General features: G+C 45.3%; 2 protein-coding genes across 10 annotated transcripts in view; one reads left to right on the plus strand and one right to left on the minus strand.

Moving 5' to 3' along the window:
- Positions 1 to 14,881, plus strand: part of MLH1 (mutL homolog 1) — a 45,362-nt gene extending 30,481 nt beyond the window's left edge. For all 3 annotated transcript variants that reach the window (XM_072940977.1, XM_006200634.3, XM_072940978.1), the window contains 6 exons: positions 7,070 to 7,178; positions 9,121 to 9,184; positions 12,050 to 12,214; positions 12,786 to 12,878; positions 13,152 to 13,265; positions 14,559 to 14,881. In XM_072940977.1, the coding sequence (XP_072797078.1) occupies positions 7,070 to 7,178; positions 9,121 to 9,184; positions 12,050 to 12,214; positions 12,786 to 12,878; positions 13,152 to 13,265; positions 14,559 to 14,726 (713 nt within the window). In that variant the 3' untranslated portion in view covers positions 14,727 to 14,881. The remainder of the gene's footprint in view (positions 1 to 7,069; positions 7,179 to 9,120; positions 9,185 to 12,049; positions 12,215 to 12,785; positions 12,879 to 13,151; positions 13,266 to 14,558) is intronic.
- A 2,105-nt stretch (positions 14,882 to 16,986) lies between these two features.
- LRRFIP2 (LRR binding FLII interacting protein 2) overlaps positions 16,987 to 24,135 on the minus strand; it is a 99,500-nt gene continuing 92,351 nt past the window's right edge. For all 7 annotated transcript variants that reach the window (XM_072940985.1, XM_072940981.1, XM_072940979.1 and 4 more), the window contains 4 exons: positions 20,878 to 20,998; positions 18,407 to 18,486; positions 17,694 to 17,798; positions 16,987 to 17,246 (listed from right to left, as the gene is read on the minus strand). In XM_072940985.1, the coding sequence (XP_072797086.1) occupies positions 17,136 to 17,246; positions 17,694 to 17,798; positions 18,407 to 18,486; positions 20,878 to 20,998 (417 nt within the window). In that variant the 3' untranslated portion in view covers positions 16,987 to 17,135. The remainder of the gene's footprint in view (positions 17,247 to 17,693; positions 17,799 to 18,406; positions 18,487 to 20,877; positions 20,999 to 24,135) is intronic.

Consider the following 24,135-nt stretch of genomic DNA (forward strand, 5'->3'; position numbering starts at 1 on the left):
TGGTGGGAGACGGTGAGCCAAGTGTCCTTCCACTCCGCCATCTTGGCACCCCCTTCCTCTTATCCATTTCTTAATTAAACAAGTTAAATTTCAACACTGCTATAAAATGTATGTCAAAAGAAATGAGTGGCCAGGGAGCAACTCAGTACCTTCTCTGCTGATCCGTACCCTCTTGAACAGCTGCTCAGACTCAGAAGCCCCTTGCCTTTTCTTGTCTCACTCACCGTGTGTCTGGACGCTTCCAGGAAGGCCTCAGATGGCCCTTCCTCGTTCCTTCTTTCTTTCCTTTGCACTCCAGGCCTTCGTGTGCGGGTGGGGAGAGGCATGGCATATGTGTTCACGTGGGAAGGGTACACACTCGCTGTGACTAAGGTCTTGCCTGGTGTAGACCAGTTGGCTTCTGATTTCTGTTTCCATGAAGATTCACTCCCCTTGCTCTTTCCCTCAGTTACTGGCTTTCAGGCTGGGAGCTCTTAAAACCATTTAAAATAATTAAAGGGAGAGGGGGCTATTGCTTGATGTGTTTAGCAGTCTTCCTCACAGTTGCTTGAATTGACAGACTCCCTCAGATTTGGAATTGAATGAGTTTTCTTTAAGGCTTTGTAGTTCTCACACACAGCAGGATATTTAAAGTCATCATTTCAATAGATTTCGGAATAGTTGCCAACTATTTTCAGTGCAGGATAAAACTAACCTGCACCAAATTTGGTCAGGTTTGGAGTCCATTGCTGAGGCTGGGTTGATAACCTAAATGTTCTAAAATTGTGTATTCATGCGTGTTATCTCATTTAATTCTAAAATAGTCTAGGGAGGGAGGCATAGCAGTTACTGCTATCTCTGCTTTAAAGATAAGGAAATGGCATGGGAGATGAGCCTCAGAGGCTCCTGGCAGTTTAGTGGGAACTTCCTAGCAATGAAAAACAGGCCTGGGTACCTGCCTTGTCAAGATGGGTCATTACTGGAGTGGCCTCAGCCGGAGGCTAGCCCAGGATTTAGATGCAAACCTAGGTCTGCTGCTGTGGGACAAGCACTGAGCCCTTAGGCTGAGGCTTTTTGCAGGCAGGCAGTGTAGGGTCTCACAGAGGGAGTCACTCGCTGTCTGGGTGTGGGGAGTGGAGTGAGCACTTCTTTGAAGCCTAGAGAACTCTGCTGAGGCTCCCGGCAGCCAGTGGGAAATGTGTTCATCTTTTGGGGATATCATTTCCCTGCTCTGTAAACTGATGCTCCTCTGCAGCCCTTACTGGACTGTTGTAATGAGCACCTGAGACCCGTGTGTAAGGGGAAGGGCCCCTGCCTCAGGTCCTGCCCACCGGCACCTGTTTATACCCACAGCCCCAAGCAGGAAGCTGGTGGTCTGAGTTGAATGCCATGCGGGGACTTCTCTGAAGCTCGGATTTGGGGAGGTGGGCCAAAACCTGGCTGCTACCTCACAGAACTGTGCCCCTGGCCCAGAATAGAAGTAAGATGCTTTCTGTTAAGGACACTCTTAGTTGCTCTCACTTGTGTGATTATTTCATCGTGGTTTCCAGCAGAGAGCCTTGCGTTGGGACGCAGGAGATCTTTGCTAAAGGAGTGACTGGGAGGGCGAGCCTGGGAATTTTTATTCTGAAGAGATATCAGAGTTGGAACCTTTATCAGACATCTTTGTTGAGTCCATGGATTTACCTGCTCCTCTGGGCACACTTCCAATTAACAAACAAGGTTAATATCTGGCCCAGTGTCCAGTCACGTGTTCCATGGAATTAGGCTCATCTCGGATTAGTAATGACCAATTTACTTATCGCCAGTCACGTTATTTTGATCTGTTAATTAAGGAAGAGGAGGAATGTCGTAAATTATTTGCTATCACTTGAATCTGAAAATGTGCTTAACGTTTTATTCTTAATTTTATTATATTTTCTTGGTCTTTGGTGAACAAACCAGGGCTTAAATGTACATATTCCCTATGGTTTGTCTCTAGATGACACTTTCTTTTGGTGCAGAAGATGAATTGAGCAAGCATTAGTTGAGTGTCTTCTGTACAGAAGTGCGCTGTACCAGGCCTGGAGGCAGAAAATGCACTGAGTGGGTTCAAACCCCCGTCTTGAAGAATGCCATGGGGTTGTGAGGGTTGTTTAGTAAGTTGCCGGCTGTAACATAAGGTGGGTGAGAGATGTTCTAGAACAGAGACAGAAGGCTCCGTCAGCCAGGGTGATGGGGTGACATCTGCCTGGGAGGGCTTCTCAGTCAGCTCAGGCTACAGCCAGACGCCGTGGTGCCCGGGGGCTGCGCATGGGGCCGGCAGGAACCAGAGGATGCCCGCCCTTCCCCGGGGCGGCTTTACTTGCCGCTTCTCGGAAAACTGTGCTGAGACCCACGGCCTCATCATGAACTCCGATATGGGGTTTGGCCTGGAAGCACAGACGATTTTGTCCTGTTTTGCTGCTGGCAGAACGACGGGGAGGTGCCCCGCGACCTCCAGTGCGGTGGGCGTAGTCAGCAGAGGAGTGAAGCACAGGTGCTTGAGGTCCTGGTCGGAGGCCGCGGCGGTGCGGGTGCGCGTGCGCGGAGCCCGGGGAGGAAACGCCCCGCCTGCGCTCCGTCGCTCTGTCGCCCTCCCTGGAGAGAGCCCCGTGCGGGGAGCGGCCGCCCCCGCCTCCCCCGACCCCCGGCCAGGCTGTGCTTCGCTTCGGTGGCTGTGGGCACATCAGAGCTGCGTTGGAAAATCTGCATGGAAAAAATCTCTGACCCTTTTTGAGTGGATTACATCGATTCTCTTTCCTCCAGTGCCTCATTATTCAAGATTATTTGATGTCCTCCAGCTTTTAAAATAATTACTTTCCGCCTACGCAGAACATCCTGTAGAGACATTGAGTTTCCAGTGGGAACAGAGGGGAACATTTATTCTAAAAAATGAGAAAAATAAGCCTCTTTTTAAGGGGGGAGCAGAGACTTGCAGAACTTATGTAATAACGTGAGAACTCACGTGCGATGCCCAACCTTGACAAAAGGTATAGTGAAAATGTGACGTACGGGCTTACTGCTGTCCCAGACCCTGGCCCCGTTGTCTCCAAACCCTGTCCCCCGTCCCCTCTGTGGTGCTGGTGTGTTTACTTCTTTCATTAAGTGTATGTGTATGTACACGTACACACACGCGTGCAGATATATGTTAGTAGATGCGAAATCATGTTTATAAAACATAAGTGGGATCTACAGGAGAAAACATGAGAATACCTGCTTAAAGAAACAGCACAGAGAGGGGAGGGTATAGCTCAGTGGTAGAGCGCGTGCTCAGCGTGCACGAGGTCCTGGGTTCCATCCCCAGTACCTTCATAAAATAAATAAACCTAGTTACCTCCCCTCTTCAAAAAATAAATTACATAAAAATAAACTAATTTCAAAAAAGAAAAAGGAACAGCACGAGCCATCCCCAGTGCAGCCCTGTGCCCCCCTTCCCTGTCCCAGACCCTCTCACCTCCCTCAGGATGACTACGACCCAGTGTTTTGTGACTGTTGTGTCCTTTTATTATAGTTTCACCACATGCATATGTAGCCCTATGAAATCTGTTATCTAGTTTTAAGTATTAAATTTTATATAAAGGGAATTACACTGTATTTATCTGCAATGTATATAAATACACACACACGTTCCTAAAATTCATCCATCCTGTTACATATGCTCTGGTTTACTTTCTCTGCTTGTGGTGGATTCCACTTCACGACTCTGCCACGTGTTCAGTCATTCATTCTGCTGTGGAAGGACGTGTGGGGGCCTCAGGTGGCCTCAGCCCTGCCCTCCCTGCCCCTGCCCCTTCCCCTTCCCCAGACCTGAGTGGGTCAGGAACTTGGCACCCTGGCCGGAGGCTCTGTGCAGGGAGTCCGCTTACCTGGAGTTACGCTGACTTGTGAAATGACAGATTGTCTTCCGAAGAGGGGTTGCTCAGTGTGTGGTCCCACCCACAGTGCAGAGAGTTGCTCTGCTCTGCTTTTCTCCAGTGTTTGGTATTGTCAGACTTTTTACCACTTTGGTGTTGGTGAAAGAGTATCTGATGGTGGTTTTTATTTGCGTTTCCCTGGTTACTGATGAAGCTGAGTAAGTATACATCCTCTGTTAAGTGCCTGTTCAAGCTTTTTGTTCCCTTTGCTGTTGGCTTTTTAGTCTCTGACTTCAGGAGGTTGTTTTTTGGGTTTTTTTTTTCTAGATAGTAATCAGTTACGTGAAAATAACTTCCCTCAGTTTAGGGCTCATGTGGTATGTTTTTTATGAAAAGAAATTCTTAGATTTAATGTAGGCAGATTTTGAGTTCTTACAGATTGGCTTTTTAAATCTTATTCAGGAAGTTTTTTCTAACTCTGGGATAATTAAATATATGCTCTTACATTGTCGCCTAAAATGCTTCTATTTAAATCTTAGTCCCCCTGGAATTTATTTTTGGTGTGCGGTGGTAAACTCACAGTTTCCATGTGAGTAACTGTTCCATTCCATGTGGTTATTGTCAGCTTGTTTGGATTTAGCCATTGTCATTTGCTCGTGATTCTTTCCCTCAGACTTTTCATGGTCTGCCCTCAGCACCTCCTTCGGTGGGGCCTGGGATGGCAAACTGGGTTTTGCTTCGTCCAGTTCATCCTTACTTTGTTAAGTTTCTTTGCTGGGTTTAAAATTCCAGATTGGCAGTTATTTTTTCTTAGTGCATTGAAGGTGTTATTCTGTCGATCTTGGGCTTCTGCTCTTACTGTTGAAAATTCAGCTGTCAGTCTTGTATTTTGGTACTTTGTGGAGTAATCTCTCTCTTACCTCTGAGTGCTTTTCAGATCTCTTTTCTTTAGTGCCCTGCAGTTTCTCTGTGTGGCAGATGTGGATTTTGTTGGGCTTTGTAGAGCTGAGGCTTGGTACCTTGTCATCACCGCTGGGATATTCTCTGATACTTTGTCTTGAGAGTCTTCAGTGATTGTCTCTCCCCTGTGCCCTGCCCCTTCTGGGACCTGAGTTACGTATTTATTCGCCTCCACGTTGCCTAGTAAGCACTCATTCCTATTTCCCTTTCTTTGTCTCTGTGCTGCATTCTGGATAATTTCTTTAGATCTACCTTCCCATTAATTACCTTACCAACTTTGTCTATTCTGTCAGTCTATCTTGATTTTAATTTCAGTTATTATCCTTTTTATTTTTAGAAATTTTATTTGATTCTCTTGGAAATCTCCTTGATCATTTTTAATATAAATTATTGTTACTTTTGTTTTAATTTTTAAGGTTGAGTCAAAATAAAATTATTTTTCCCATTGTTTACCACGAAATTTTGATCCCCATTAGTATATTAAAATACAGAAGACCTCGTGTCACGTGACCTTGCCGAAGGTGCAGATGGAGACATCTCCACTTTCTTCCTCTCATATTTTTATACTGTTGCCTTTCCTTGCTTCATTACAGTGGTTGGGCCCCCCTAGTACAAGGTCAAATGGAATGAGTAAATGTGGCCATTTGTTATCTTGTTCTCCGTTGTGGAAAGAATGCATTCAGTATTTGACCATCAGTCGTGATGTTCATTGTTTTTCAGAGATGCCCTTTTCAGATTTAGAGAGTTATTTTCTATTCTTAGTTTGCTGAGAGTTTTCAATTATAAATGGTTGTTACCAAACAATTTTTCCAAATCCATTAAAATGTTAAAATGATCATATGATATTTCTCATTTATTCTGTTAATATGGTGAGATTTTTCCAAATGCTAAATCAGCTTTGCATTCCTGGCCTGATTCCTACTTGGTAACGATACATTATTCTTTTTCTTTTTAATGTTGCTGGATTTAAGTTGCTGATGTTCTGTTAAGGATTTTTGCATCTATGACCATGAAGGATATTGGTCTAAAGTTTTCCTTTTTTAAAATGTTTTCCTAGGTTTGGTATTAGGGTTGTGCTGGCCTTGTGAGGTAGGAATTATTCCTCCTTCCTCTATTTTTTGAAAGAGTTTATGTAAGATTGGTGTTATTTCTTTTTTTTAAATTGAACTATAGTTGATTTACAATACTGTGTTTCAGGTGTACAGCAAAATGATTCAGTTTTTTTATATATATGTATATATTCTTTTCAGATTCTTTTCTATTATATTTATTATAAGATATTGAATATAGTTCCTTGCGCTATACAGGAAATCCTTGTTCTTTATCTTTTTTTTGTATAGTAGTTTGTTGACGGCAGACTCCTATTTTATGCCCCTACTCACTTTCCCCTCTGGTAACCATAAGTTTGTTTTCTGTGTCTATGAGTCTGTTTCTGTTTTGTAAGTTTGTTTATACTACTTTTTAGATTACACATATAAGTGATAATATTTGTCTTTCGTTGATCATTCTTTATAGTCTCCTGCTACTTCTCAATGTTTTAATACCTCTTCAGCATACAGAACATACTTAGTTTATCATCTTTGTTGATTTTTCCAATCTCTAAAACCTTGGCAGGTACAATTCTGTGATTTCTTCTGGATTCCAGTTCATGGTGCCTAGTTTCTTTGCGTGTTTTGTAGTTTTTTGACCACTAGTTCCTGGTACTTTATCTGTGAAGAGTTATTTGAAGTCTGAATCAAAGACGAATTTCTCCAGAGTGAATTTGCATTTGACTCTATCAGGAACAGTGAGCCTGGAGTCAGCTTAAACTGAAATCTCCACTTGAGGTTTTCAGGCAACCTGCTTAGCGTGAACTCTGGCTGCCAGTGGTCTCCTATCACAATCACCATTTCACACCATCCCTGGGCTTTTGTTTTTCATTTTCTACACCTCAGAGTCCGCAGAAACTGAAGTTCATGATTCCTGTGGTTCCTCTGGTGTCTTTAGATACAGCTGGCTTCAGAGCTCTCGTTACTTCTCTGGCTTCCTGCTTTGTCTTGGATTGTAATCTTTGAGTGTTCCTTAATCTTCTGGTAGTTCCAGGTTGCATTTTGAAAGATGAGTTCTGACTTACTCCTCATTTGTGTTTGTTTTCAGCAAGAGGCTCAGTTTGGGCATCTTGGCTTGTCTGTCCCCTCTAGTCACAGCGCTTGGTGCTTTGGGCGGCGGAGAGGTGTGGGTGGGATGCCGATACTGACCCGTGCCTTGTTTTCCAGCTCTCCGGGAGATGCTGCGTGACCACTCCTTTGTGGGCTGTGTGAATCCTCAGTGGGCCTTGGCACAACATCAGACCAAGTTATACCTTCTCAACACCACGAGACTTAGGTAAATCAGCGTGTACGTGGGAAAGGCAGAGCTCCTAGGGAGCGATCCTGGAGGCACAGGCGGGAAACCGGGGAGAACAAGATGATGTAGTTGGAAAGGGCCCTGGCTTTGGAGTCACACAGATGTGGTTTCACATCTGGGTTTAACCATTTCCCATTGATGTAACCATGGACAAGTTACTTTCCTAACTTGCGTCTCAGATTTTCTCATCTGTAAATTTGGGGTATTGCTACTTAACTTGCAGGATTTTGTAAAGATAAAATGACATGAGATACCTAGGATTTGGTAGGTGCCTGGAGCTCAGTAAATGTTGGCTGCTGTGAACCGGGTGTGGAGGACTTGGTGCTGGTGGAGAATTCTAGCATCTGCGGGGTACAGCAGGGGGCTGGGGGGGGTGCAGGAGGAAGGAGACCTGATGCCTCCTTTCTGCCCGGCTTTGGGGATGTAGTGGAGGCCTGTTCCAGCCGCCAGAGAGCCAGCGGGGTTGATGAGCGCACGAAGGGTGAGCCCCGCAGTGCTGTTCGCCCAGCACTTAACCAGCACTTAGCCAGCGATGTCTCCACTGACTGTTTCCAGGGACCTTGGTGGATGGCTCCTGTCGAGTCTAGAACCTACATTATGCATTCTTGAATCAGTAGTATGGATGAGAGGGTGCTGCCACCCGGCGTCCAGTGGACATTGTCACTTGTCCATCGTGGGACTGTTTCCCACTAAGCCTTGCTGTGGCCTCACAGTGCTGCTTGGCCCTGTGAGTGGGGCGGCCCCCGTACATTGCTTAGAGTTGGCACAAGGGATTAAAAACCCATTTCACCCCCCTAACCTGGAACCTGGCCCACTCCGGAAACTTAGTGCCAGCACACCTACCTGCAGGATGTTTGGGACTCCTTCCTCCTAGGCTTGGAAACCATTTTGGTGCAGCTCTGCTCAGGGGCATCGTCTTTGCCTTGAGAACCTGTGGGCTTGCACAGTGAGCTGACGTCTACTGATTTGTTGGGGAATTTTGCTCCCCTTTTTTCTCTCTCAGTGCGTCTAAGAGCATGATTTCCAAGGTGCCACATCACAGTTGTTCAGGTCCTTCATTTCACAGGTACAAATCCAAGCCAGTCCCAGAATCTCAGCTCCCGATACAATGTAAACAGTTTCCCAGGGAGACAGTGAACCACGTTGAGAGTGCAGTCTCTAGACTGAATTCCTGCCCTTCCCACTTTCCTGACTCTGCCCCGGGACGCGGCAGTCACTGCGTGGGTGTCTCAGTGTCCCTGCTGTAACGCACCCAGAGCTGATGCTTTCTGTCCTTTGATAAGGAAAAGAAGGCTTTAAACAAGACCCCTGTGGTTCAGATCACTTTCACAGCCACTGAGTATCACTTACTTCGATTCTGAGTTTTTTAAGTAGTTCAGTGTATCGTATACTTCGCAGCTGCTTTTGGAACGTTGCCAGCCAGTGCATAAACCCTACATACACCAGAGTCATCTCATTCTGCCTTATGTTCACTTCTCATTACATAGGCATCTCCCTCCCCTCCCTGTGAGTCCCATGTTTTTTAAATGGCGAGTTGTAGAAGAAGTGATTTATGGGATTCTTTTCAAGTGAGGAAAAGCTAAGCAAGCAAAAACTTAACCTTATCACTACTGGGTGTCAAAACCTTTCACAACACCAGGGGGTGGGGACAGAGCATGGGTGGTGACAAGCCAGATGTAGTCCTAGTGCTCTGACCTGAGGCAGAGACCGGCCACCATAGCCCCGGCCGGGGCCCCTGCTGGAGCCCTGGCTCCTGGTGGAACAGCAAGTCCCAGTGGATGGTTAGAAAGGCCCCAAATGAGGCAGAACATCTCTGTCTCCTCCACGTGTCAGGTTCTCTCTCCCGTCTTGTCCCTCCTGCTTGGCTCTCAAGCATGGATTACTCAGCTCTTCCTTAACGTCACTGCGTTTTTATTTTCAGTGAAGAACTGTTCTACCAGATTCTCATTTATGATTTTGCCAATTTTGGTGTTCTGAGGTTCTCGGTAAGTTTATTTCCTGCTTCTCATTTCTGAAATTTCAACAGCTGGTCATTTCTGAAAATAATAGCTCTACCTTGGTATCTTATTTGTGGTGTATTACATTTTTCTGTATGATTTGGCTATGGAATTATCTTTATAATCCAGTTTTACACAAAGCAGAACAGTCATTTGGTAGCCAACTTAAATGTTTATTATTATTATAGGAATTGATACATATCTACTTAAGAAAGCTGGGAAAGAGATAAAAATAGAAATAAACATTCTCGAGAGCCCATGACCCAAACACAACCCCAGCTAACAATTTTAATCCATTTCTTTCAAGACTCTGTCATTGCCCAATTTTAATTCAGAGTTAAAACCCTACTGCTTACCTATGTAGTTTCAGATCTTTTTATGTTTGAAATAGTCTACAGAAAGCCTTCTGGAATTTTTATTGGGACTGTGTTGAATCTGTAGGTCAATTTGGGGAGAAAATCTTTTATTACATTTATCACTTAATATTTCAGTTTTTTTGATGCTATTGTAAATGGCATTTTTTTAAAAAATTGCCAATTGTTGCTAGTATATATAAATAGAAGTGTTTTGGTGCATTAATCTTGTATCTTGCAACCTTGTTAAACTCATTTATTGATTCTATCAAATTTTCTGCATAGATGATCATAGAATCCGTGACTAAAGACATTTTTATTCTTTCCTGTCCACTCTGAATGCCTCTTCCTTTCTCTTGCTTAATTGCACTGGCAAGGACCTTAGTACAAGGTTGAGCAGAAGTGGTGAGAATGGAAATCCTTCTCTTATTCCTGATCTCAGGGGGAAAGTGTTCAATCTTTGACCATGAAGTACACTTTCTGCCGTAGGCAGGCAGGGTTTTGTCTGTGAACCTTATGAGACTGAGGAGGTTCCCTTCGATTCCTTGTATGTTTGGAGTTTTTATTCAGGAATGGATGCTGAATTGTTTCAGGTGGTTTTTCTGCATCTGTTCAGATAATTGTATGGTTTTCCTTTTTTTGTTAATATAGTGAATTACATTGATTGATTTTCATATATTAAACCAGTCTTGCATTCCTGCAATGAACTCTGCTTGTACATGGCATATTGTGCTTTTTATATATTATTGGAATTGATTTGCCAAAATTTTGTTTCCAACTCTTCCATCTATATTCATGAATGATACTGGTTTGTAGGTTTCTTGTCTTTGTCTGGCTTTGGTATCAGGGTAATGCTGGCCTCAGAGAATGAGTTGGGAAGTACTTCCTCCTTTTCTGTCTTCCAAAAAAGTTAGTGTAGAATTGTTTATTCCTTAAATGTTTGGTAGAATTCACCAGTGAAGCCATCCAGGCCTGGAGTGTCCCTCTTGGGAATATATTTGACTAAAATTCAATTTCTTTCATAGATATAAGAGCTGTTCATGTTAACTGTTTCTTCTTGAGTGAGCTTTAGTATTGGGTTTCTTTCAAGGAATTTGTCCATTTAGGTTTGAAATCTATTGGCATAAAATTGTTCATAATTTTTATTACTATTTTGACATCTGTAGCTCTGTGGTGATGTAGTCTCTCTCATTCCTAATACTGGTAATGGATGTCTTCTCCTTTTAACTCGATCATTCTGGCTGAAGGTTTGTGAATCTGATCTCAACTGACTTCAGGTTTCATTGATTTTTCTCTGTTGCTTTCTGATTTCCATTTCATTGATACCTGCTCTGATCTTTCCTTTCTTCTATTTATTTTAGGTTTAATTTGTTCTTCTGTTTCAGAAGCTGAGGTCCCTGCTCTGAGACCTTCCCTAGGGGGGGTGTCGCGTGCTCACCATCTCCCCAGGTGCTCCTTTGCCAGCTTCCTGCACATTTTGATGAGTTGTTTTCATTTTCATTCAGTTCAAAATAATTTCCCTTTTGATTTCTTCTTCGACCCTCACATTTTTTACAAGTATATTACTTAGTTTCTAATTACTTGAGGATTTTTCCAGAGATCTGTTAATTGACTTCTAATTTAATTCCATTTTTGTCAGAGAACATATTTGAATCCTTTTATACTTATCAAGACTGGCTTGTTTTATGGCCCAGAATTTGATCTGTGTTTGTAAATGTTCCATGTGCACTTGAAAAGAATTTGTATTCTGGTCTTGTTGGGTAGAATGTTCTGTAATGGCATGTATATCAAGTTAATAGTGACGCTCAAGTCGTCTGTACCCTGATTTTCTGTCTACTTGTTCCATCAATTACCGGGAAAGGGGTCTTTGAAGCCTCCAAATGTAATTGTGTCTATTTCTCTTCCACGTTCTGTTTTATCCTTTATATATTTTAAAGCTCTGTTATTGAGTGCATAAACAGAATTGTTAGCTCTTTTTGTTCATTGACTTCTGTTATTATGAAAAAATAAGAACAGCGTACCGTGGGTTTACAACATTTGGAAGTAAAATGTGTGACTACAGTAACAATGTCAGAAAGAGAAATGGAAGGCAATGTAGGCCATTTTTCACAATAGATTTCAGTCTTCCTCATCAGATGGCTTCCCTGAAATGTTATTCGCTTTACCCATAACTAAAGCAAGAGGGAGGGGAGCGTAAGGCAGTAGAAAGAAGTGAACGATCTGCCTAATGATTTTTGTAGAAATAGGAAAGCTGCACAAAAGCAAAGGGCCTCCTCACTACCTCACTCTTCCCACCTGTTCCGTGGACTTTTGTCTGCCACATCTTCTCTGTTCAACTGGCCTTCTTTTGTGGAATTTCAGGTGTTTTCTTTGGGGGCTGGGGGATGAGTGTTAAATTTGTGGCTTCTCCCCTGCTGTTGTGATGATGGTTTTGTGGGGAATCAGGCTTCGTTCGGATGCCCTGGTCTGCTCGCTGCTGAATGTCCTTGCTCCTTCCCAGGAGCCAGCATCGCTCTTTGACCTCGCCATGCTCGCCTTAGACAGTCCCGAGAGCGGCTGGACAGAGGAAGATGGTCCCAAAGAAGGACTTGCCGAATACATTGTTGAGTTTCTGAAGAAGAAGGCCGAGATGCTTGCGGACTACTTCTCTCTGGAGATTGATGAAGTGTGTGAGCTATTTTATGTCTCCATTGTATTCTTCAAATCAGAGTCAAGTTCTGTAGTTGGTCCAAGATGAGGGTGAGATGGCTGGGGCCCCTCTCAGAAGCAGCGTGTGCCTAGGTGACATTTTCTTTACTCCTCGTCTGCATTTCTAGGCCCACACTGCTCTGTCATCCACTGGTGCCCATTCCTGTTACCAGAGTGCAGGACCCCACCTGAGGGAGAGCTGAACCCCCCGATCCCCGCAGGCCATAGTGAATGAGGTTCTGCCTTGCCACTTGCTCCCCCTGTGTCTTCCTCTTATCCTGAGCTCTCTGGGGCTCGCCTTACGGGTTTTTTGGTTGGTGAGCAGATGCAAAGAAAAGATGGTTCTGCTGCATGTCAGGACAGAAAGCTCTTTTGAAGTGCTCAGCTCTCCTACCCCCAGTGCCCAGCCTAGTGAAGCATCTGGTCTCCTGGAATGGCAGGTGTGAGGACCAGAGCTGGCGGAAGCACCAGGGGAGTGGAACTTGTTCAAACTAAACAGTAACAGCATTATTTCTTGTCCCTCTGTCCTGGCCTTTTTCCACAAGCAGGAAGGGAACCTGATTGGATTACCCCTTCTGATCGACAACTATGTGCCCCCTTTGGAGGGTCTGCCTATCTTCGTTCTCCGACTGGCCACCGAGGTAAGTAATGAAGCCAGTACGTGAGTGTGTGCTGGAGGGAGAGGGCACGTGGCCCCACCTTCACCTGGAATCACAAAGATGAAAAGGGTATAACAGCCCAAGGCCTGTCTCCTCTTCCCCCGCCTCCTCCCCCAGCCGTATTCAGCAGTTCCAGTTTATAGCTAAAATGCCTAAAAAGTCACATTGACTTTTTGAGTCTTTGATTTCCATTTAGAGATGAAGTGTGTTTAAAGCACATACCTACATTGATGTATTATATTCTCTTTGGACCAGGTGAATTGGGATGAAGAAAAGGAATGTTTTGAAAGCCTCAGTAAAGAATGTGCTCTGTTTTACTCCATCCGGAAGCAGTACGTATCCGAGGAGTCGACCCTCTCGAGCCAGCAGGTACCACAGTGATGCAGGTTGGCGCCCCCGGGCTGGGAGGGGCTCTCACACAACCTCAGATGATGAAACCTGCCCCTTTCTAAGGTCCTAGGGTTTCACTGCACGTGAGGTTTAAACACGGTGCTCAGCTCTTATTCATGAGTTTTATTTCCTTCTGAAATAATACCAGAAGATGCCATTGCAGTGAGAAATGGGAGGCTGAGTTGGATTTTCCAGGGCTAGTGGGCCCAGATCTCCTGTTGTTAGCCCGGACACGTGTAGCCACCGCCTTCAGGGTCTGGGTCAGCCTCCCCAGTCCCTCCCAGCTCGTGCCTACTCCACATCTGACCACTGCATTGTCAGGAAAGCAGGGCTGGACTTAGGTCAGATCCCCAGCTCTTCTTACGGAAGCTCAGCCTAACACAAAAGAGCCTTGGTTCCTTGGGTTCCGTGAGGTTTTCCATCACCAAGTATTTTGGAGGGTCTGGTTGGGTGGGGGAAGGGGCCTGAAATACTCCAGAGACGGTGCAGGTTCTGTGAGTCACGTGACTTCTTTGGTTTCCCAGTGCATATAACAGTTAGGTTTAGGTATACTGCATAGTCTGTTAAGTGCGCAGTAACATTATCTCTAAAAACACAATGCACAGACCTTAATTAGAAAACAATGCTGTTAGAAAAGCGGCACCAATAGACTTGCTCGACGCAGGGTTGCCACAACCCCCCATCTCCCTGCAGTGGAGGTGGCAGGAGGGCACACTTTCTGGACAGTGTTGAGAGGATCTCATCGGATTGGAAACATTTACTTCAAGGGAAGGAAGGATGGATGAGAACGTATTTCCTCGTACACGAGGCAGCTAAGGCTTAGGTGTGGGAGAGGGAGGGTGGAGCACAGCCATCATGTTTATTTTCATTTCTTACCTGTGGAGCTTTTTGGAAAGTAGAGCCACATTAAGACCCCAAAGTTAGTGGTCATTTAGGAATGTACTTCCTGCGTCCGCCATGCAAACCACATTGTCAGGACCAGACGTTGTGCTCAGCCCTGCCTCAGTAAACACGCCCCCCCGTGGAAACAGAGCTTCCACAGGGGAAAGGGCCACGAGCACCATGGGGGATTCTTTCCCACCACCTCATCTCCTGTGTGCCGGCCTGTAGGATCCCTGAGGTTGGCCTAGAAAGGATACTTCACAAGCATCAGGTCACACAGCCCATTGTAAACCACCGAGCCTTTCTAGGCCCAGTGCACATCACACAGGAAACTGGTGTAGACAGTGATGTGAACGGTGAGGCCCATGACACCTAACTTGTCTCTTCCAGAGCGAAGTGCCTGGCTCCACTCCAAACCCCTGGAAGTGGACTGTGGAACACGTTGTGTATAAAGCCTTCCGCTCACACCTTCTGCCTCCAAAACATTTCACAGAGGATGGAAATATCTTGCAGCTTGCTAACCTGCCCGATCTATACAAAGTCTTCGAGAGGTGTTAAATACGGTCACGAACGGACTCTGGGATGGGTGGTCCCTCCTTTGTATCCTGACGTTCATGGGGCTTAAGGTAGAAGACTCACGTCTGCCTTGTAACTAGTAGCACTCCTTCACACATGGTGCATTGACTGTAAATAAATTGTCAGATGTGTCCTAACATGATTCTTACTTAATTTCATTACTCTTGAAATTTTCCTAGATCTGTTTTCACCCAGTGTATACTTCACTGTGTTGAAGAATCCCAAAAGGAGTTTGAAAGCCCCCTGGACATCCGCTAAGAATTCTAAAAAGGCCTTGAAGATTGGACAGATTGTGCTTTGATTTGATTCTTTCCATGTCCTGGTGAAATTCTAGCAATAGGTGATACTGTGTTGGGTCAAGTGCCTTTTAAAACAGATCTTGAACCTGTAAGAGGGTCTGATGACACTGACTATGGAAAAAGCTGAATTGACAGTTATTAATACCTTCAGTAACCAAAGCTAAATGATTTATTCTTAATGAAAAAAAACTTGAGAGAAGAAACTAGTCCTTTTGCAATCTATAACTAGCATGAGTTTTAGACTAGCCCGTGTTGCTAATGGCTATCAATACTGCCAGCTTAAGATAAATGAATTTCTAGGTATTTTTGTTTGAAGGATGTTGTAAAAATATAAGCTTAAACTATCAATCAGTGCCATTGAAATAAGCTGCCTTAATATCAGCCTGTATTAATAGAAATGTGTGGTCAGCACAGCCTGTAGTTCTGAGGTAAAATCCAGGTCACACGGCTCAATGAAGAAAGTTTTGTGGACTGTCTTACAAGAAGTGGAACCAGTCCATTTGGAAAAGATCGGGACAGCAAAACAGACATTTTTTTGTGTCAGAAAAGGGGCAAGATCAGGTTCTAACACTTAGAACTTCCCAAAAGCAGACGGGCATCTCAGAGGTAAGATTCCACAAGCCTGGGAGGGGCACAGGTGAGTGACCGTGAGTGGGGAGGGAGAGGGGGTGCCAAGGCCTCACGAGCTGGACCAGACGCGGTCGTCCCAGTGGGGGGAGTGCTAGGGTAAATCTGCGTTTCAGAACCTGCCTCCCCACCACCCACTACCCCCCAGCACCTATTATTACTAGAAGGAAAATTTATAGGAAATCATCTCAGTTCAGGAGATTGGTTTCCATATTTTAAAAACAAAGGGCTAATTACTCTAAAGAAGGGAGTAATTATGAGATTTTATTCATATTTAAGTTAACTTTATTACCTAGTTTCAAGTCTAATTTTATCTTATGTGGCCTTGATTCATTAGCCTTTTCCCCAATACTTTTTTTTTGTAAACACATTGAAGATATAATAATCATTTCCATAAAACCACCTTGACTCTGAGAGCAAAAGAGAATCACAAATACTGCAAAATGGATACTCAGTGATAAACTCCTCTTTAACCGGCACCTTTCAAGATGAAACTAAAGTTCTTAAAAGAAAAAATTCTACATTCCAGATTATTTTTCCTTAAGATTATTTTGTCTTGAGAGAAAAGACGAGGGGAGAGCTAGGGTGGGCATGATTGCTGTGATCTGTTTTAAAGGCTCCTCTGACAAAATGAATGTATCGGTAGCCAATTGTAGTCAGCAAAAGGGTGTGTTTAATAGACTCTTCAGGACCACTGCCCCCTGCCTGAACTGCCCTCCCCCACCCTCGGGCTGGTCTGAGGTTTCATCCCACAAATAAGCAGCAGATGAAATACTTTACAAGGTACAGCACAGTTGATGTGAAGACTAAGGAGCCTGCTCTTACTTGAAGAGTAACAGGCCTGGGACTTCCCTGCCCCATGCAGTAAAGCAGGTTTTATATACACTCCCCCCTATCTTTTTCTAACATTTTCTTATATAAATTTTTAAATATTTTACAAAAAAAGGCTTTTTCCTCCAAACATAGAAATTTGAGTGAAACATATACTCCCCACTTGTGCACTTGTTTCTTCTCTAAAATATAAATGTCATCTGATATCAAGGCTAAATGTCTTTTGACCACTGGAGATCGCTGAAGTCTGAACTGCACCATGGAGAAGGCACTTGTGTTTTCTGAGGTCTCCAGGAAGTATCTCAGTGAGCACAGAGTCGCTGGCCTCCAGAACCCGTGCCAAAGCCTCCGAGTGCCCGGTCGCTGAGGCAGCTGGGGAAAATGGTGAGTAAATGTGACTCTAAAATTAGGGAAATAATAAAAACAGCATGGACCAGTTCTTAATCTAGAATCAAACTACGGACAGAATCCAAAGTGTTCATTCATGAAGATTCAAACCTGTTTCATTCTCTCATAAATTATAAAATACAAAGGTGGCTATTTTAACAGAGCTCAAACAGTACTGGAAGGGGTCTGAGTCAGTGGACAAAAGGGCAGTCCCTCTGGGCGGGGCCCTCGCGGAAGGGCGGCCTTCCTACTGCTGGGCCAGTAGTGCTGTCCTGTTGGCCTTCATCTTCTCCAGCCGCTTGGCCAGGTGGCTGTTGGTCATCTCCATCTCCTCAATCTTGTCCAGTGCCGTTCGTAACTGCAGATAGGAAGAGCTCGGTCACCTCAAGGGGCCAGAAATGAACACGGTGCTACTTTATTTTCCACCTTCTGGGAAACGGAGCACTGCCGGCCGTGACAGCATTGCTCCCCATCCCACCAGCTCCTTTTTCAGTCAGGAGAGGTGGTACCCAACGGTACAGAGTGTTAATCACAGAAAGGACATACAGAAGCTAGAGAAGTAGACCCGATCTAAAATGAAAGTAACAAATGTCCTTTTTTCTTATTATCTACTTGGCCAAAACACAGAAGTAAATGGCAGTCACCATGCAAGTCAAACACCAACACAGAGAAGCAAGTAAGCAACTCCGCTGCTACTGCACCGAGACCGGGCCCAGGATGGAATCCCTTACGCAGCAAAGAATTTATTTCCAAAGGATTTTCTCTGTTTAGGAATGTATTCTGCGAAGCATAATAAAGCAAGTACCTCTCGTTGTAGCTTCCTCTTTTCTGCTTTCAGTTCATCCTCAACTTTCTCCGCATTCTCAGCAGCAGTTTTATATCTCAGCACCTGCCCCTCCAGGCGGTTAATCTGTAAACACGAGAACACAGGCCCCTGAGGTTGGGTGCTAGGAGCTACCACGTTTTTTGCAGCCAAGATGGAAATACGATGTCATTACTGATTCAAAGTAATCTCACACTAACAAGTCCCTCCTCGGTGAGTCATAGGTCCTCTCAGAACCCAAGTGCTATTTATAAATCAAGATCTGTCTCCAGAGAGGATGACAGCTGTAGACTCATTACAGGGCCAATTTCCCATGTTAAGTTTTACGAGGACCACAATGTTTAAGTGCCAAAGGAACATTGCAGGAGACTCTCCAAATGTTGGGCTGTTTTTAGACTGTTTGAAATGTATAATAAGGGATTTTGTTACAGACTACAATCTTCTTGAATTCTCCTGAAATAGCTACAAGAAAGAAAATTATAGCTCCCATTTTCATTCTTACAGAAAAGAGGTGAAGGGCCTTGCTAGTTCTCTGCTGGCCTCTGCATGTCACTGTAGAGCTTTCACTGAGCTTCAATGGCAGAAGCGGCCCAGAGAGACGCACGCACTCATGGGGTGAGCCCCTCAGATGCAGGAAGCAGGTGTGATGTGAAGGGGCTTTAAGTCACTTGGTACCATAGGAAAGAAGGACTTACACTTTGCTCCAAGGTGGTTATATCTTGTTCTGCTTTTGAAAGCTTAAATTTGTATTCACTAATTTGTCTGTTGGCATCTCCTAGAACAAAAGAGAATAATGACTCGCGTTGCAGGAGTGAACGTGTGACCCGTGAGACGGTGTCGCCTCCTGCAGCACAGGAGAGGACGGTGCAGCCCGCAGCCCAGGTTCTGGAAGCTGTAAACTACGAGAAGCGCCAGCACTTGCGTTGAACAGCCTTTTAGAAGAAAGTTCTCTTCACCCCATGATGCGTGTAGGTAACTGCTTTTGGCAGGGAGCCCTGTCGGCGCAGCGGGGCCGCTGTCAACCTCACTGGCAGCCCTACGGCCCAGGGAGCCTCCGCGCCCGCAGACCGGACTCCCCGCTTCCCTACCCCACCAGGTACCCTCCCTCCTTGCGCGCATCCTGCTCTTCCACCCCCCAAGCCCCGTTTCCCCACCTCTGATCTAAGTCTCGGCCAGCCTTTAATGGTCCTACACCATGTCCACCTCCTTCATGACTGTTATCCACGCTCTCTTCTGTGACATTTATCATGCTTCCTTACATGATTATACAGTTAAGTGAGGAGAGGGGCCCGTCTCAGCTGCTGGAATCTACCTGTTTCTAGCCAAGTGCTTTGCACATAATGTATGCTTAATATTTACTGAAATAAGTGCTTTTCAGTAACTTGTTGCAGTCACTTATGACAGGTAGAGGATAAATCATTAGCTGTGTCTCTGACCTAAGACGCAAACCATTTAAAACAAGAAGTTTAGAAATGCTGGGGGTAAAATACTCCCTCCAGCAATCCAAATTTTAACATCACTTGGAAATGACAGGACAGGAATCATAAGACCTGCAGGAGACAAACCAAATCTACCCTACTAACTTAAGAACTTGTCTACTTTTCCATATAACCAAGGTTACAACTACCTTTAATGCAAGAGGTTTTTCTAATTGGATACTTACTGTCACCTAAAAGTCGGGAGCTTATAAATCCTTCACCCTAGAAGCCACCTCTGCCAGCGAAAGAGAACAACTCCCGTTTCTGGGCTCTGAAACTGAAGCTTCAGGATCTTGTTTTAAAATTGTTAACCTCAGCAACTTATTATCAGAATGCACTGCTTCCTTCTCTATCAAAGCATTCATTTCTCCTGTTTTCAGAACTAGAAGTCGTTGGTCTCACCCCTTTATTCCATGCATGTTTTGAGATTCTATCCCAGAACACCCTGCTTATGGCCCAGGCGACTGTCCGGAGTGGAGTCTCCAGGTTCTGTCCTGGCCTCGGTGCCACCTGCTTCATTGACCAAGCCAGGCCCAGCCCTGCCTTGAGCACTTGGTTCTCCAGCTCCACCCTGGGCAGTCTCCCTGCCTTCCATGCCTGCCTGCTCCAGGAGATTTCTCTCATCACTGCTCACCCATTCCCCTCAGTCTGCCTCGGTGTGAATTTGCTGCTCTAGGACAGACTCTTCCCAATCTGTGCCCTGCCCTCTTTCTCTGACTGTTTCAGTCACCATTCTGGCCTCCTACCCAGTCACCCAGCTCTTGTCATGCTCCTCTCTTCCTCTTCCCTCCATGCCAAATGGTATTTCTAGAACGAAACATTTATTAGGAAGTACCACCAGGGTCCTAAGTGATAGCTAGTAGAGGAAATGATACTAACCTCAACAGTTAGTAAGTTAGTTTTAATAAGCCTTGATCCAAAAAGGCTTGTCAGTGTGTCCAAACTCAGAATATTTAGATGAAAATGCCATGGAAGAACCAATATTTTGAAATAAGTTATCAGAAAAGCCATTATTCAAATTGGAAAAATAAAAGTCTCTCTTCTATGAATTATACATTATTTCACTGTATACAAATGGCTGTTAAAATCTCCTTACTGTGGAAATTACTGTGAGTACAGTAGGCATTTTACAATAATATGGGGTCAAAAGTAGAAAGGGAGAAAAACCAATAATTTAGGTAAACTGAATAGGCTTACTTTGTGGCCTTGTTTTAAATTCCATCTAATAAAGATTAATTTGGGTTAACAAGAATACTTCTGGGAAAATTCTGAAACTACTCAACATTAGTATGAGTTAGATAATTAGATATATTTGGAACTAAGATAAATTCCACGTAATTGGGAAGGGGGCTTAAAGACAGGAGGCTAAAGATGTCACAGATATGTGGGGAAGGACAGCGTCATGATGTCACTATTTGCAAAATGTTCCTGGAACTCACTTTGCCCAGGACGAGGAAGAGCACTAGCCGTCAGTCCGCTCGCCACCCTCCAGATCACACGGGCCGGTAGGAGCCTTCAGTTCCCTTACCGACCGGGACAACTCTTCTGGTCTGGCCGAGGGCTACCCGACCTTTGTACCATAGCTCCTCTTGAGAAAGGTGAGCTACAAGGCTCTAGCGGTCTGCTGGCAGCCCACCCCCGCACACGGCCCACACGCCGCTTAGCGGCGGCCCGGGCCCAGCACCTACTCTGCATTTCGATGAGCTGCAGGTCAGAGCCGTTCTGCAGTCCTGCCAGCTCGCCCGCTGGGCCGTCACTCCTGGAGCACTTCTGCCGCTCTTCCTCCAACTGCAGCTTCAGTTTTCTAATCTGAAGTGGAAGTAAAGACTCAGCAGTGAGATCCAGTCTCTCAAACGATGCCTGGCCCACTGGCCACATCTTAGAAAAGGCAGACCACCATCAGTCACTCAGAGCAATTTTCTGGAGGGCCTGCTGTAGAGACACAATGCTCAAATACTGGAGATAAGCTATGAGCAAATTATCAAAAGAAGCGAGCTCCAGGACCAGGTGTCCCAATAAAAACAGGTGTCCCATCTTTTATTATTTGGCTAGGTTTGTGGAAAAGCACATCTTTTGGGTATTTTTTGTTATTTTTTATTAAAAATGGAAAATTCCATGGGCAGTAGATGTTTCTTGTTTTAGAGTTAGGTTAAATATACAGAAATAACTGGAAATACATGTTTTAGTGTAGCTACATAATCTACCTTATTTTACCCAAAATAAAAGACATTCATAGCAGCTTATTCACACTAGCCCCAAACTAGAAACAGTCGAAACATCCATCAACAGAAGGAGAAACAAACTGGTGCGCGGATACGATGGCATCACTACTCGTACGTGCAGCTACGCGGCTGACTCTCAAAGAACATGCCGCACGAAAGAACCAGACAAGAGCGCGTGCTCTGTAATTCTAACTGTATAAAACTCCAGAAAATGCGAACTGAAGTGACAAATGGCAGACTGGCGGTTGCCTGCAGAGGGGGAGAGAGGTGGAAGAAGGAAAGTTGACGAAGGGACACAAACTTTTGTGGAGTTGTGGGTATTTTCACCATCTTGACTGGGGTGCTGGCTTCACAGATATGGCCATGGGTTCACCTGCCCCGCCGCACAATTCCTATGTCGCAGTCCTAACTCCCAGTACCTCGGAGTGCGAGCTGGCGTGGAACAGTCACTGCAGACGCCCTGAGTTGAGGTGAAGTTACACTGGGATAGGGTGGGCCCCTAATCCAGTATGACAATAAAAAGAATGCGATACAAAGAGACAGATGAGGACAGAGGAGAGACAGTGTGGAGACACAGAGAGTGCTGTCTGCAAGCCAAGGGACACAAAGGTGGCCAGCAAACCACTCGAAGCTAGAAGACAAGCCTGCAACAGACTTCCGTCCACAGGCCTCGGGAGGAACCCACGCTGCTGACATGGGATCTCGGGCTCCTCACCTCCAGGCTGGGAGACAGTGCATTTCTGTTGGTCGATGCCACCCCATTGGTGGTCCTTTGTACGGCAGCCCTAGGACACTAATACAAGGTGAGCATCTGCACACCGTGCAACTTACTCTATACCAATTATAACCTTAAAAAGGTGGGTTTTTTTTTTTAAAAAGTGGTTTTTTAAAAAATTTACAAAATAAACTAAAAAATAAAATTAAAAGGGACTTTGGGTTGGGAAAAAAAGAAGGCCCGGTTGAAGATAGGAGTCCCACGTGTGGAAAACAGGATCAGGTGAACAGAAATGAACTGCAAGCTCAGGCCTCTGGTCCACTCCCAGTTCCCAGACTGCAGACAGCTGGCCTGTTCCCTCAGGCAGAAGACCACAGGCCCTCTCTCTCCAGAACTCTGACTAGCCTAAAAAGGAGACCAACAATCCCACATTGAAGGTTCCCAAGAAAACACCCAGCCACATCAGTCTTCACTGAAACTTGGACGAGCCTCACTCATATGCTCAGAGCTGCCAACCAGCACTAGAGTACTCCACGTTTAAACTGAAGACCAAATAAATATACATAAGAGCATCTGGAAGGAAACAAACTACACAGATAGAAAAAAGAACACAAAGCAAACCAACCTGCCTATCAAATTCTCCAAGATAAGTGAAAATATCTGTATCCCTGAATTGACTGCAGAAATAGAAACTCAATAAAAAATGAGAAGATAAAGTTGAGAGTATCTTTTAGAAAGCAGAGTCAAAGAGATGGGAAAACAGGAGAGAAACAATAAGAAACCCGAGGACAAATGCCCCGCTTCCCCCATCAGAAATCAGTCATGTCTCCCCAGATGCCTACAACTCTCATCAGAGATCAAGGAAGCACCACAACCAGAGCAAGTCTCCCCCTCCCCTACAAAGGGGGTGGAGACCAAGCCTCCCCATGCTTCCTTCATCCTTCACTCCCAGCGATCAGAGGTGAGTCTGCATGCTCAGAGTCCCAGGTGGCTTCCCCAGCTGTCCTCCATCAACAGGTGTCAAGGGAAGGCCAGGCACTGGGACCGGGTCTGCCCTCCCCCACTGGAGAAAGGGTGAGTTCTGCACAGCTGCTCCCCAGACAACTCTGCCCTTTCAACCACAACATCACTATCTGCCTTGGCTCATCCAGGACTAATTTCATTGTCCCCAGCACCCCTGTCCACGTCCATCTCGAAATGCTCATTCTCGCTTTCCTGCACAAGCCCTACTCAGTCTTCATCTCCTAACCTCCCCCAGAGCCTGCATGTCTTCCACTGCGCCCTCTGCACTACCCTTCCATCCTCAGCAGACCCCTGCATCCTCAGTCTCTTCTCCGAGCCCTCCCCTTACCTAGCAGAGACCGCGCTCCCTGAGAGGCCTGCTCCCTGCAGCCGTCGGGAGTACTGGCTATCCTTTTCCCCCACAGCCTCCTGCCGCCAGGCCTGACAACGGGACAGGTGTCCTCTTGCTTTCCTTGCTGTTACCAAACTGTTCTCCCACCATCCTCTCTAAAATTCACCGTTCCTAGTCACATCTCTTCAGATTATAAATACTAGCGGCCCCCCATCACTGCCATCATCCTACTCTTTCTTCGCCATTTTACCTCCACATTCCCTGAAGGCTCTTCCTCTCTTAATTGTTGGTAAATCAAGATACATTTCAGCAGAGTATCCCTCTGACAACTGACCTCTCAGTTTCTGGAACAAGGATCTTGCCATCTGCCCCATCTCGCCCTCAGCAACTCACTCCCTTTGTCCTACTCTGCATCTCATCATTGTATAAGGGCGGCCCACCTAATTCAGTTCTGTGTCTCTTTTCTTTAACTGCTACTCTTGATCTTTCCAGCCCATTCTCTCTGGACCCAACTCTAAAAATCCTTCAGCCGCACTGGCACCTGGGATCCACTGTGCCTGATGTTTTCCTGGATGTCGCTCAGCCCTCCTTACCTTACCTACTCTACTCTCCAGGTCCATCATCGCTCTCCTGCACACACCCTCACCTCCTCTGC

Source organism: Vicugna pacos, chromosome 17, assembly GCF_048564905.1.
Source record: "Vicugna pacos chromosome 17, VicPac4, whole genome shotgun sequence".
NCBI classification, from domain to species: Eukaryota; Metazoa; Chordata; class Mammalia; order Artiodactyla; family Camelidae; genus Vicugna; species Vicugna pacos.